We start from the raw sequence: 13,831 nt of genomic DNA on the forward strand, positions 1-13,831 counted from the left end.
CTGAGTGCTTCTGTAATTAAAGCAAAAGAAAGACAAACCAGTCACTAAAACAGTGATGAAAATTTTTCCTTAATTTTCTGTATGGACTGATTCATAAAATAAAATAATTGTGTTGTCACTAGAGGATTCAAGACTTTTGGACTCTCTCTCTCTCTGTGTGTGTGTGTGTGTGTGTGTGTGTGTGTGTGTGTGTGTGTGTGTGTGTGTGTGTGTGTGTGTGTGTGTGTGTGTGTGTGGTTTACTGGTTTAGCTAATTCACCAAATGTACTCACTAGGGGTTGGGTTAGCTGATAGAAAATATCATAAACCTGATAGAAAATCTATACAATCTATACAAAGCCTATACAATGTTCTTACTAAGAAGGGAAACGATCATGTGTGTGTGTGTGTGTATTTGATCTGTAAAAGATTAATGAAGGTGGATTATGTCATCAGCACCAAACCTCAGTCAAACTGAAAAAAGCAGGCATTAACAACTTCTTTAAGAGAGTGTTTTAGGCCAGTTAAGTTCATTTTTCTCTGGTGCGGTGTTAATGGGATTACACATGACCTTATGCATGACAATTCAGTTTAACTTAATGGATTCGGAGAATCTAAAGAATGTACAATACCTCTTCCATCCCCACTTTCCATCTTTATGGCAGCATAAGTACCATGCCATTTAGAGTGTGAAGGATGTGTGTGTGTGTAGACTGTAGACTCGTCTGAATTAAATGTTGCACATTTTCTAGGGACAGGTCACCGTCAGTGTAATTATCTAATATGTTTACGTCTGTGTCTATCTTAGTTTTTGCGTGTGGCAACAGACAAGTTAATGAGAGGTCCAGCTGTCTAATTACCAGGTGCAAACTTTTGAGGTCAACTTCTTTAGTGCACATGACACTGATATTTACAAGCTGATCTCTGTCTGTGGCTGAGCTGAGTGCAGTGTATGTAAGGCCTGTTTCAGGCTGCACACACAAGCAGTATGTAAGCAAAGCAGAAGTAACATGCCAAGCTTTCTTGCCGTCCCAAAAAAGTGATATGTATTCAGTTGTTTTTTTGCTTTATTATTACACAATACCAATGATAATACCAATACTTTAATCAGCAAGGACACATTAAACTTAAAGGGGTCATTTGATGCGATTTCAACTTTTCCTTTCTCTTTGGAGTGTTACAAGCACTTGGTGCATATAGAAGATCTGTAAAGTTGCAAAGACTAAAGTCTCAAACCCAAAGAGATATTCTTTATAAAAGTTAAGAGTCAACCACGCCTACCTAAAACGGCTCATTCTAACACCCCCCCCCACCCACATGTCTACGTCACGATGTGGGAAGATTTGCATAACGCCGCCCAGATGTTCACGCAAAGAAAGAAGGCGTAACTTTGATTCTCGCTGTTGCCGCCGCTGCCATGTTGCGGAGACGCTGTGTGTTTCATTGTGAAAGCGAATCTACTTTGCTTGGTCTTCCAAAAGAGAAATTAGTGGTTAAGTTGTTTTTACAACACTGTTCCAGAACAGTTTAACCCAAATATTCAGATGTGTGCAGAGCATTTTGTGGAGGACTGTTTCCTGATCCTAGGAGAGTAGACTACAATGCCGGCTGTTCTGACTCACAGTCTGTAAGTACGTTTCCATATGTAAAGGATTTGCCACTGATGATTCAAACGTGAGTTTTGAGCAGTGTAGAGTAGCAGGTGTGAATCAGGTGTGTTAACAAAGAGAGACATGCAAAATATGCAGAGCTGGGAGGCCAGAGGACTGGAATTAATGTGTATTTTGAAACTTAAACAACATAAACACATTTCTTTACCCCAAATACACAAAATAATGTTCTTTTTAGCAACATCATATGACCCCTTTAAATCAAAAGAGACATTATAATAGGCATGGTTACAAAATGTTTCTATTTCAAATGAATGCTGTTCTTTCAAACTTTCTATACATCAAAGAATTTTGAAAATAATACCGATTTCTTAGAAATAACTGTTGTCAACATTGATATTACTAAGATATATTTCTTGAGCACCAAGTCAGCATTTTTGAGTGATTTCTGAAGGATCCTGTGACACCAAAATGCGTTCTTGTCTTAGGACAACTTTGATTTAAATTTTTTGATCCACTTTAAATGTTGACTACTGTATATTAAAAAAGAGCTATTTTAAGTTGTAATTATATTTTATAATATTACTGTTTTTATTGTATTCATTCCTTGGTGAGCATAAGAGACTTTCAAAAACATTAAAATAACGTCTCTCCCTTTTTTTTTCATCACTTATGCTATGTTAATCTCACCCTTGTGCATATGGTTTAATGCTTTCATCTGGTTTATGTGTTTTGTTCCAGACAGCATATTCTACAAAGTGCAAGTCAGAACAAATTGTAACTTAAACCTCTACTGACTGTAAATACTGTCCATAAAAACCTACTATGTCTGCTTAAGGTATCCTTTCCTCCCTTTTTGCCTTTCACTGCTCTTTTCGTCTCCTCGTCCTGTACACACTCCAGCTCTTTTGAAGGATATGTTACAGGCCGAATGCAGAACAGTCAGTAATTCAGATAAGATCTGATGGAGATATGGATCTTGCATTTCTTCTCCCATGAGAGCAGCAAATTATACACACCAAAAAATTCCATTAAACAGTAACGGGGCCCCCAAACTACTGTTCATGTGATACTCAAACAGGTGTTATTTGCTGCACTTACACCCTACGGGACAGACGGATCCAATTTGCACCCTGGAGAAGACGGCAGTTTGAAAGGAAGTTCAGTTCCTCTGAGTCACTGGCTTGTTTTAGAATCGCCTGTAGTGCGATTCTGTTTTATTAATCTTTGATAATTAGTTAAATCATTGCTATTTATTTAAGAAAAGAGACTTTACGACCTTTAATATACAAAAAGGCTGTTTAAGGGTGTTTTCTTGAATACACTTTTGCTTTAATCTAAAGGGACAGTTCACCCAAAAATACAAATTCTGTCATTATTTACTTACCCTCATGTTGTTTTCAAACCTCTATGACTTTCTTCTGTGGAACATAAGTTAAGATATTCTGAAGTATGTTTCAGTTGTTAATGACAACTGATGACAGAATTTCCCAATTTGGGCGAACTGTCCCTTAAAATTAAAGGAAAACTGCTTATCCACAGACTAAAGGTAAAGAATGAAATGCAGATTAGTTATGGCAACTCAGGTGTCACACAAATTATCGTTCCTGCTGGGCATGTTGGGAGTATTTTTATGCTTAGATTGTTATGTCCATGCAAGCGTGAGCTTCTGTCCCCCTTCATGCTCCACGCATGAGCTCTGTTGACAGGAGACACACTTGCGCTATGTGTCTTTAGCTCTATTACCATCATAGTAATGAGCATCTGCCACCACATGTGTTTGTTAAATCACTTTTTCTGACATTAGAGAATGCTGAAGGCTGTTCAAACCCCTTTGAAAGCTCAGTGCTGATGCAACACTTTTGGTTGCCTTCCCTTCATGTCTATGCAAATACCTCAAATATAAACCCATTTCAAGTTTTCATGTGAGGTTGCCTCTATAGTTTTCATTATAAACTTGATGTATTTCATGACACAGTCTCCGAATATATATTAAAGGGTCTGCTGGGGGATAGAAGCAAATACTGATTTTGAATAATACTGGCCTCTCTTTTCATGTAAAATGCATTAAATGGAGACCGGAGCTTTCAAGCTTGAAAAATGACACCATAAAAGTATCATAAAAGTTGTCCAGGCGTCTTCATTCTATTTCAAGTCTTTTAAAGCCATAGCGGTGTAATTTTAGTATATACATTTTATTATAATGTTTATTAATATTTTGAATTAACTTTTATTTTACAGTTTTCATTTAAATTATAGTTTAAGTAATTTTATTATATGCTTATGTCATTTTTTATTATTATTGTTATTTTTGTTGAGCTCTTCTATTTAGCTTTTTTATTTTTATTTCACTTTTAGTACTTAAACTTATTGAATGTTTTCGCACGTATAGTGAGATTTTGAATAGTTGTTGTTTCAGTTTAAGTTTAGTTTAGTTACACTGAGCCATAGATAACTTTATGTGATAACCAGACATCACTAAAAAATATTGACATCTTCTCTAGCTCTGTATGGTGTGAGAGAAGCAGTTATGTCTGATTTATGATTTTTTTTTCAAGTGGCATTGTGTGATTCACTCTGAATGATTCATTTAGTAAAATATATGTACTTTTATTTTACACCAAAGTATTGTTTTTTAAACAAACAGTGGTTTAAAATACTTGTTGTTACATTTACATGCCAAGTGCTAAATTAAATGAATGTAATACCTTTTTATTGAAATGTGTCCTTCTAAAACTGAAGTTTACATTAATGCTCACTTATAAAGGACATACTTTCATTATAAATGAAGAATGTCAGACAAATCTGCAACTTTACCAAAGTGAGGACAAGATTTGATTTACATTCTCCTTTTTTATATTCCCAGGATCAAGATTCTTTCCTAAGTTTTCATTAAACTTTGCACTGTCAGAGAACATAGAAGACTGTCATTACAACAGCACTGAACAGTGGTAGGCTACTATTTCTCTCCACTTCTGTGCTGCACTGGTAATTGCACCAAATGTTGACTGTGTAAATGTGCCAGGTTCATTTTGTACCTAATAACATAACTGAGTCATGACTCATGTGGCTAGATTGATCCAATGGCTGTTGCATAACCATTTAAAAAGAACAAAACAATGTGTTTTCCCTTCATACAATTTTTACATTAAACAGATAAAAGAAAATTGTATTAAAAAATGCTGTACCTTTTTAAAATCAGTGTTCTTTTTTATGTACTTAATATTAGTTTTTAAGAGAAATGGAATGGCACTGGCAATCTGTATTCTCAACAGTGGTGGCTGTAGGTGTCACTTCATTTTAAAATGATGTGTGGCTTTGACATATGACACCTTCTCATGTACGTGTAAAGTGCATGTTCTTTTGTGTGTACTATGTGTTCACCCCAAGGGTGACACTCTTTTTCTGGAAGAGAACTGGAGGTGCATAACTGACCGGATCTCATTCCAGCTCTAATACCTGGAGTCCTTTAGAACACCCCAAATTCACCTTCAATCCAAACACATTCTGGTTTGCCTAATTAATTAGCTTGCCCAAGTAAACTCATTAAAACAGATCCTGAAGGGCACTGCGATCTGTCCACCTTTTCTCCAGTAGGAGACATTTTCCATTATGCATTCAGTACAATCTGTTTTTAGAGTGTAATTAGGATGTGTGATTCCCAACATGGCTGTAGTCCCTATAGCTTTGCGTCTTTCAAATGAAATCGTGTCATTGCTTTTTGATTTCATTTGAGATGATTGTGTTAACAGAATGAGAGATGCTTTGTCCTCCTCGTCCTTGCTTAAAACACAACTTCTGTGTGGTTGGAGTGTGTTTTGTGTATGACATCATTGTAGATTTTTCCTTGGGCGTGAAAGATAAGACTGAATTGTGCTATACATTTCTTTCGGCTCCTTTATGCTTGTACGTTTCCTTCCAGGCTGATTTAGATGTCTCTGGGGTGAAGTTGCACTTTAAAGAATGTTTAGGAACGAATGAACCTTTCACCCTTTGCCTTCTTCCGGTCAGATGATTTTCCAAGCCATCAGACCCATCCGATTTAATTGTTTTGTAACGTGATACAGTATCATGACATAATGTTGATGGAATGATATGATATTCCATCATTCTTTTCTCTGTATTTTTCCTGTCAGAGCTTTTCTGAGTGATGCAACCGATGGCATGTTCTGCAGGACAGGACATGAAGCGTTCGCTGTCTTCTTTTTACACTTTTTTCACTCGCCAGGTTTATTTTCCCTTCGAGTTGTTTACATTGGTGAGTGTGTGATTTGGTACAGCAGGAAGTCATAAGAGAACAATGAGGAGGCGAGGAACAGGATGTGAGAGCGATGCGTCTGTGTGTATGTGTGTGCCTGGAAGGGGGGCTATTTACCTGCTGGAGACACGGCTCTAATCGGCTCCTGAGATGAGAACATGCAAAAACGCATGCTAATTAATGCATAACAGTTGTCTGCTTTCATGTCAAATAGCCATTTGCTATAGAATAAATAGGGCTCTAGTGTGTGCATGTTTATGAAGGAGTGTATTACAAGAGATTAGAGGTAATTGTAACTGAGACTAAATTGAAGCTGAAAACGCTTTGATTAAAAGGAAGTAGGGACAGATTGTAATGGAATGTTGAAAAATAAATAAATGTAGGACAGGGACTTGTTTCTTTTCATCAGTTGTTTATTGGATTTTGATATGTTAAATCACTTTGCTGCATGTGTGTAAAATGTCATAGAATCTCACTGAGATGATACTGAAAGACCAGACTTATATACTCAGACCAGACCAGAGTATTCCAAATTGCCCTAAATAATTCTTCCCCACTACATAATTAATGTTATGATTGCAAGCAAGCCAAATATTTCCTAAAATTTATTCTTGGTATACCCAACATACTTTCCAAATGAACTCAACTCACAGGCCCTCATGTGTCTTACACCAGGGATATATGGACCTCATATTTTACACATTGCTAGCGAAGCAGGCAGACTGAAAAAAACAGGATGGCACATCCTGTAGCCAGCCAATCATATATCTAGAAAAGCATGCTGGTTATTTTGAGTGTGAGCGGTCAGATGTTCTAGACCGAATTTGTTGTTCTGTATTGATGACGTCAATTATTAAAAGCCTCTCCACAGTATTTTTCCACATAATTTCATTGAACCATTGCTGTTGAGTGGCAGACTGGTGTACTGTATCTATGGAGATATAAATTGACAGGACTCTCCATCAGCCATAAACTGTCTACGCTGTTCCTTCCATAGGAAAAATAAAAAAATGGGCTGATGAAAATATTGGAGTAGATTTCAATAAGCTGGATGTTTTTTGCCATTGGTTTGAAAGCTCTTCTCTCGTTCAACTTAATTCACTTTCTCTCCCTATTTTTCTATTTCCTCTCTCATAACTGGATTTGAGTGATCAAGTTTTCAGGAATTTTTTTTTACGACCAGTGACTCGAAATTGGAAATGTTTAAAAACCTTATTTTCAGACTTCCCATCATCCTTCCCATTAGATAATTTGACAAGCGCATATTGAAATTGTCATTTCGCATCTCGTCAGTAAAGCCAGTTCTGTGATTAGTAGTAAATCTCTATCACATGCTTTCAGATGGAGTGGCATTTAATACACAGAGCCATAGATCACTGACAAGCTAAGGAATATCGCGTTCATAATCACAGATGAATCGCATTCGATTAGGAACGTGATATCATGCTAATCACCGGCTTTACTGGTATGACTATATGTATGTGTGTGTGTGTGTGTGTATGTATATATATTAGTGCTGTCAAACGATTAATCTAGATTAATCACATACAAAATAAGTTTTTTCTTACACAGTATATGTGTGTGTACTGTGTATATTTATTATGTATATATAAATGCACACACTCATTTATATATTTAAGAAAAATGATTTGTTTATATTTTAAATATATTTATATAAAATATAAATTATATGATTGTAAATATATACATGTAAATACATGTAAATATTTTTGAAATATATACTGTATGTGTATGTATTTAGTTATATAGATAGATAGTATATATATGTATATAGATAGATAGATAGATAGATAGATAGATAGATAGATAGACAGACAGACATAACACAATATCATTACTAAGAAGCACGTGTTTCATAGATGTTATTGTGTCATTGACCCATTTTCCTACAGCTCTGCTTTTCCTGTCTGTCTCGTAAAGATTGTGTCTATGTTTATGTGTGCAGCTATAAGGAGGATGGTTGGAATTCTGCAGCTATTTTAAAAGCCTTTCTTAGTTTAGACTGCTTCTCTCTCCATCAATTGTAACATCTCTGTGTCTCTTCCTGGCAGCGTCTCATGAAAGGTTATGGATCAGACCTTTTGTTCCAGCATACTATCTTGACTATTTCAACCGCATTGCCAAATAAGTTATTCTCATTCCCATTTACTGACAGGATATGACACAGCACAAGCTAAAAACAGCCTCAGACAGTCATTACTACATCTTATCCCAGTGTTAGTGTCTTTAAAAAAATATTTTGGTTGCATTGTTGTGAATAATAGCACATATGTGGCAGATCTTCATTATTCTGACAGTCAACTCCAGCCACTGATCTTTAGCACTAGTATCCAGAGCTCTTTGCAAATGCTATAATCAAATCACACATTCTAATCAATCACACAGAAGATAAGAAGGTGTTAAACTGAAACCCCTCAACCTCTGTGCATCTCTAATGCAACTTTCAAGGCTACCAAAAGGCACTTGAAGGTTGTCTAATGATCACATGGCCAAGGCAACAACTTCTGCCTGTGCTGTGGTCCATCCCTCAAGCCCATTTCTAAGGAGCTAATCAAGAACCTTTGAAAGAGAGATTTTTATGACGTTCATGATGAATTGAATTGCAGGTTTGATCTTTGACCTTGAGCTTGATTGTCTTAGAGATGAGATGGAAACCTTGAAAAAAAGAATCTGCTCTTCGTGGCATGGCCTCTCATCAAGGTCTCGTAAATGAGGGCTTTGAAAGGAGCAAATATCCCGTGGTCTCATAAAGAGAGCCTGCAGATTTTGCCTTTAGTGTGTGTGTGTGTGTGTGTGTGTGTGTGTGTGTGACTAGGTGTCCTTTGTTGCTCAAGGTCATAGTAAGTCGAGAGTATTGGGTGGTCTGAAAGTTCATATTCAGAGATGGATGAAAATTAGGCACTTGTAGTTTTACTAGCAAACAAATAAAACATCTCGAGGTCAAGTTATTTCCATATCAGTCAGAGATATGTAGCACGGGCCACACACATTCAGTCACAAACACTAACACATGGGTCTTTCTCATAAAAATGAATTCCGTTTATACATGACACTACACAATTGTTGAAATGTTGAAAAGTTTTATTTGCATAGGACACTAATTGCGGATTGTTTCAAGTACAAGTATGGAAGCCCAGTTTCCCTCCATTGAAGTTCATTCCACCAAAATTTTGACACTTCAGATTGCTCATAAAAAGAAAATGGAATCCATATGAATTAAGCGTTTTAACCCAAGTTTTCTGAGGAGACACAATCACTTCATATGATGAACAGATGTCAAACGTGCTTTATTGGCACAAGAGACAAACCTCAGTGGTCCTTGCATGTCAGCAAGCACGGTTGAGCTTCTGGTTACCATATCTGATGAGCTCTATGTATGTGTGTGGTGAATAAAATCCTAAATTACATCTGTTCATCATAAATTAAATTTGATTCATATGGATTACTTTTACAATGTCTGTAAACTTAAAGCTGCCGTCAGTAAGTTTTGCCTCTTTGTCGCCATCTCTGTTTGAAAACCTGCAATTGCAGTTATTTGTGCAATTATCTTCATTACGTGGGTCGTGCACAGGCACGGTTCCAGCGCGTTTGAATCTAGTGTTTTGAGGAGTATGTTTGGCTGTCAGTCACAGCACCGGTGGGGATACTCTACTTAGGAATCACAGATTCTAGCCTACGTTTTGGAAAATATGACCCAAATAAGAATTTTCACCAGATATTGTCATCTGAACAAGTAAGTAACAAGCCTACCACTTTTGTTCTGACCAACTGAGAAAAAAAGCATTGCAATAAATCATCACCAATGGTGATTAAATCTAACAACCAGTTAGCACATATCACTTCAAACCGTGCAAATTATTATTATTGTTACACTTTGTTCTCAAATTGTTAATGTTAACATCAGCATTGCGTGACTAGTATGTAGTGTATTAGTGTGTAGATTTCAATTTCTGCACAGTCTAATCTCTAATTGTCATACCATTTGAATTTCATATTGAGAAATTCTTTTAACCCAAAAAGCAAATTATTCTTCCTTCAAACTGGTTCTCTTTAAAATACAAATATTGTGTACTAGGCTATCTCTAATCAGATGCACATTTAAAACTGGAATATAATTTAATTTCAGTCACATGTGTTTCAGTCTTTTCTGGATAACAATCCACCATCAAAATGATAAGTTTAATTTTTCCAGCTGCAGTGAGAAAAGGCTATAAACGATCCGCCACCTGCAGGATCCTCACACGTGATAGCCTACTAGACGTGACAACTTCTTTATGTTTACAGACGTCGTGACCTAAGGTTGTGGGTTCATGTCTCGGGCCGGCAATACCATCACTGAGGTGCCCTTGAGCAAGGCACCAACCCCCAACTGCTCCCAGGGCACCGCAGCGTAAATGGCTGCCCACTGCTCTGGGTGTGTGTTCACTGCTGTGTGTGCACTTTGGATGGGTTAAATGCAGAGCACGAATTCTGTTTATGGATCACCATACTTGGCTGTATGTCACATCACTTGTGTAAAATCACTAATGATGCAGCAGCATGCTCAATATTCCCACGTATTTCAGTACTACTCTGGTTATGAACACTGGCTGGTTATGTACTTGCTCAAATATTGATTTCGGATAAATAAACTTTTGGTGGAATGGCTTTAAATGGAGGGACAGAAGTCTTTCAGGTTTCATTAAAAATATCTTAATTTGTGTTTCGAAGGTGAACATGGGAAATTAATTTGTGATGGTAATTTTTGCCAGAATTTAGATTTTTGGGTGAGGTACCCCTAAGTAAATAATAAAGGCTTGATCACTTTATGATGATCACTATGATAAGTCTATTAAGAAATTACAATATATTCAGAATTCAGCTGCTCAAGTACTAACATATACAACTGTTCATCAACATATTACTTCGATATTGCATAACTTGCAGTGGCTTCCTATTCAAGCGTATTGATTTAAAAATTTAAAATGTAATTTAAAATGATTTTAAAAAAGTAATTGTGAAGTTTAAAATAAGAAATAAAATTGCAATTGTAAGAAATAAATTCTTTTTTTTTTTCTTTAAGGGGATAATAAGTTTCAAGACAGGGAAAAAAATAATCCTATATGAGATCTCTTTATTTTGCCATTCTTTTTATCCTAGACAACAACAAGATTAAAAAGGAGAGCAAATGGAAATCAGACTTTCCCTTTTAATTTCACATGCATCTAATTTCATTAGAGATCTCAAGATTTGCCAGAATACTTAAGTATACAAATAAAGTCAATGTGAACTTAAACATTTCTAATCAATTTCTTCCCAAATTGTTTTCTTTCAGAATTTCTTAATTTCTTAAGAGCAACATCTGAGATATTGACTGATATCTAAACTTTAAAAATGATTTTTGAAGCTGTAAATACAACTAAGGTTATGGGAGTATGTTTTAAAATTAAAAAAAGTAGAAAGACTGTTTCAGTCTTTCTACTTCATAATTTCACATTTAACTCAATGTGGTACTGGCCATTTTTCTTTGTGATTATTTGTTTTATTTATTTTAAAGGGAGATTGTATATTCTTTTGTACTGCCACGTAAATTAAAGCACTGCATATTGAAGACTCAACTGAGATCCATTCATAACAGTTTTGAGGAAAGTGTAATGTGTCCTTTCACATATTGGTCTGAAATCCTCACCTGATTGCAGTGGAAGTGAGTGACTTTCACCCACTTCTTTTGTGTCACACACACAGGGCTCCTGAAAAACCCCTGCTCAGTAGCGCCACCGTGTTTGCGGAGCCGGCCGGGCGACGCTGGCAGTTCGTCCAATGGCTGCTCCGGCTTCACGGGTACATACCCGCTACAACAGCGCAGGATATCCACAGGTATAAAACACACATTCACATGCACAAACACATCAGAGCACCTGCACTTGCCACATAGACTGATTCGATCAGTATTTTAATTCAGAGGAAAGCCATCTGGTTTCTGCTGAACTGATTTTGCCCTACAGTGCTGGATCATCCACGCTTAACGTCAGCGATTCAATGCTGTAGGGCAAAATCAGTCTTCATTCCAAGTGTAGGATGTCTTGTCCTGTCATTCCCAAACAGAGCTCAAGATACAGTTTCACTCATGAGAAATAGTTTCTAGTTCAAACGTGTTACAACAAAGCCCATATAGAGCGCGTCTCCCCTGGCCCCTGCGTTAATGGACACGTTACACTGGTCGTATTCCTGCATGTGATGTTTCAACATGATGTATTGTCATGCTGTAGGTCTCTTTGTTTTCAGTTGGTTTTCAGCTGTCGTACAGCCAGTTTGTTTTCCCCTCAGGTTTGTTGATTCTTCAAAGTCAGTCTTCACTTTCAGAGATAATATATGAGGTTAATTGGCAACACTTTACAATACTGTCAATAACATTAACAATGAGTATTACATTTGTTACAGTATTTATTAATCTTGACGAACTGAGCTTTTATGTGTTTGGAACGACATGGGGGTAAGTGATTAATGACAAAATTTTCATTTTAGGGTGGAGTATCCCTTTAAGGGAGAAAAACTAAATGTGGAAAATGGCAGTGAAGGAACATATACAAACAAGAATAGTCACAGTATCAGCAGTGAAGGTAGGAGAGTGCTGGACTTTCGGTATCAACTTGAATCAACTCGGTTTGCCCCGCCACTCATTTGAAGATGTTCAGGCAAAAGGAAAAACCCATACTACGCAGCAATCATCCTTAATTGCAGAAATGTCACAAAACACCTCTGGATAGAACCTCAGATTATTTAATTCGAAAGTGGTTTCCAAATATGGATTAATTTAGGCTACATTTGTAAATGCACATTTTCTGCAATGTCGTGCGTCAAGTCACACTTCCGTGCCTGTGTTAGAGACTGCAACTTACAATCGCAACTTCATTGTGCTGTTATTCCTTTCGGGCCGAATTTCACAAAATTGGTCAGCTCCCGACAGCATCAGGTGTTTTATTAATGGTGAGTAGAATTATTTATTTATTTCAAAGAATGTAATCAATTAGGTATCATAATATTTAGGCTATAATATTATAAACCTGGTTGGTTTGTATTGGTGACGTAATATGTAAATGATATGCGTGCAGCCCGTGAGACTGGTACTTGGACCATAGTGCGGCCCAGTGGAAAAAAAGTTTGAAAACCACTGCTCCACATCCTTACTGTACCTCATTTTCTATATGTTGAACCATGGATATGGAATATGGAAATTAGTCCCCGCCTCCACTCAATCACAGCAGCTTGGACTACATACTTTATTTTTACTTGTTATGTTTGAATATATGTTTGAATCAGAAACTGATTCCGAAGTAGAAAGCAAGTTATACAGGGTAAATGTACAAGTCAATGTATTAGAATGCTAATGCATTTTATGTATCACTCTCTACAACGTCAGTCAGACACACAACAGTAATTGATATCATTATGATTATGTTATTAAACAGCTAATTAGGTGTTGCTAATGTTACACAAACCATGTTACACACCCGCTCGCCATCTCAGACAACTACCTCCTAGAAATCAACATCCTTAGGCGGAAACAGTTTGCTTATGATATAAAAAGCCCTAAGCCGTAAATTGATGGGATTGGTTATGTATTTGTGACCGCAATGGTGTTGACTGATGAATTTGCATGCTTTATTTTTAAACATATTAAAAACTCTGGATAGACATGTTAGAAAATAACATTAAAACGTATGACATTAAAAAATTTACATTAAGATTAACGAGCTATTTTTCTTTGTTAGTTCATTTGTAGTTCACTAATAATAACGAATGGAATTTTACTGTAAAGTGTTACTGGTTAATATGTAACATTAAAGAAAGATAGTCTTCAGCGCGATCACTCAATGGCATGTTTAGGCAGGATTGTGTATCTCAGGCGTTTAACATGAGGACTTATGTAAATATTGTGCTTCAGAATGCATGAAATGTGTGGGTTGCATCAAAACGACCATCC

At 36.5% G+C, this 13,831-nt stretch overlaps 1 protein-coding gene across 1 annotated transcript in view; it reads left to right on the forward strand.

Annotated features, from left to right (window-relative positions):
* Positions 1 to 13,831, forward strand: part of LOC109053943 (retinoic acid receptor RXR-alpha-B-like) — a 47,144-nt gene that overhangs the window by 2,380 nt on the left and 30,933 nt on the right. The window contains exon 2 of the mRNA XM_042724772.1: positions 11,593 to 11,724. Coding sequence (XP_042580706.1) covers positions 11,593 to 11,724 — 132 coding nt within the window. The remainder of the gene's footprint in view (positions 1 to 11,592; positions 11,725 to 13,831) is intronic.

Source organism: Cyprinus carpio, chromosome B5 (assembly GCF_018340385.1).
Source record: "Cyprinus carpio isolate SPL01 chromosome B5, ASM1834038v1, whole genome shotgun sequence".
Classification (NCBI taxonomy): Eukaryota; Metazoa; Chordata; class Actinopteri; order Cypriniformes; family Cyprinidae; genus Cyprinus; species Cyprinus carpio.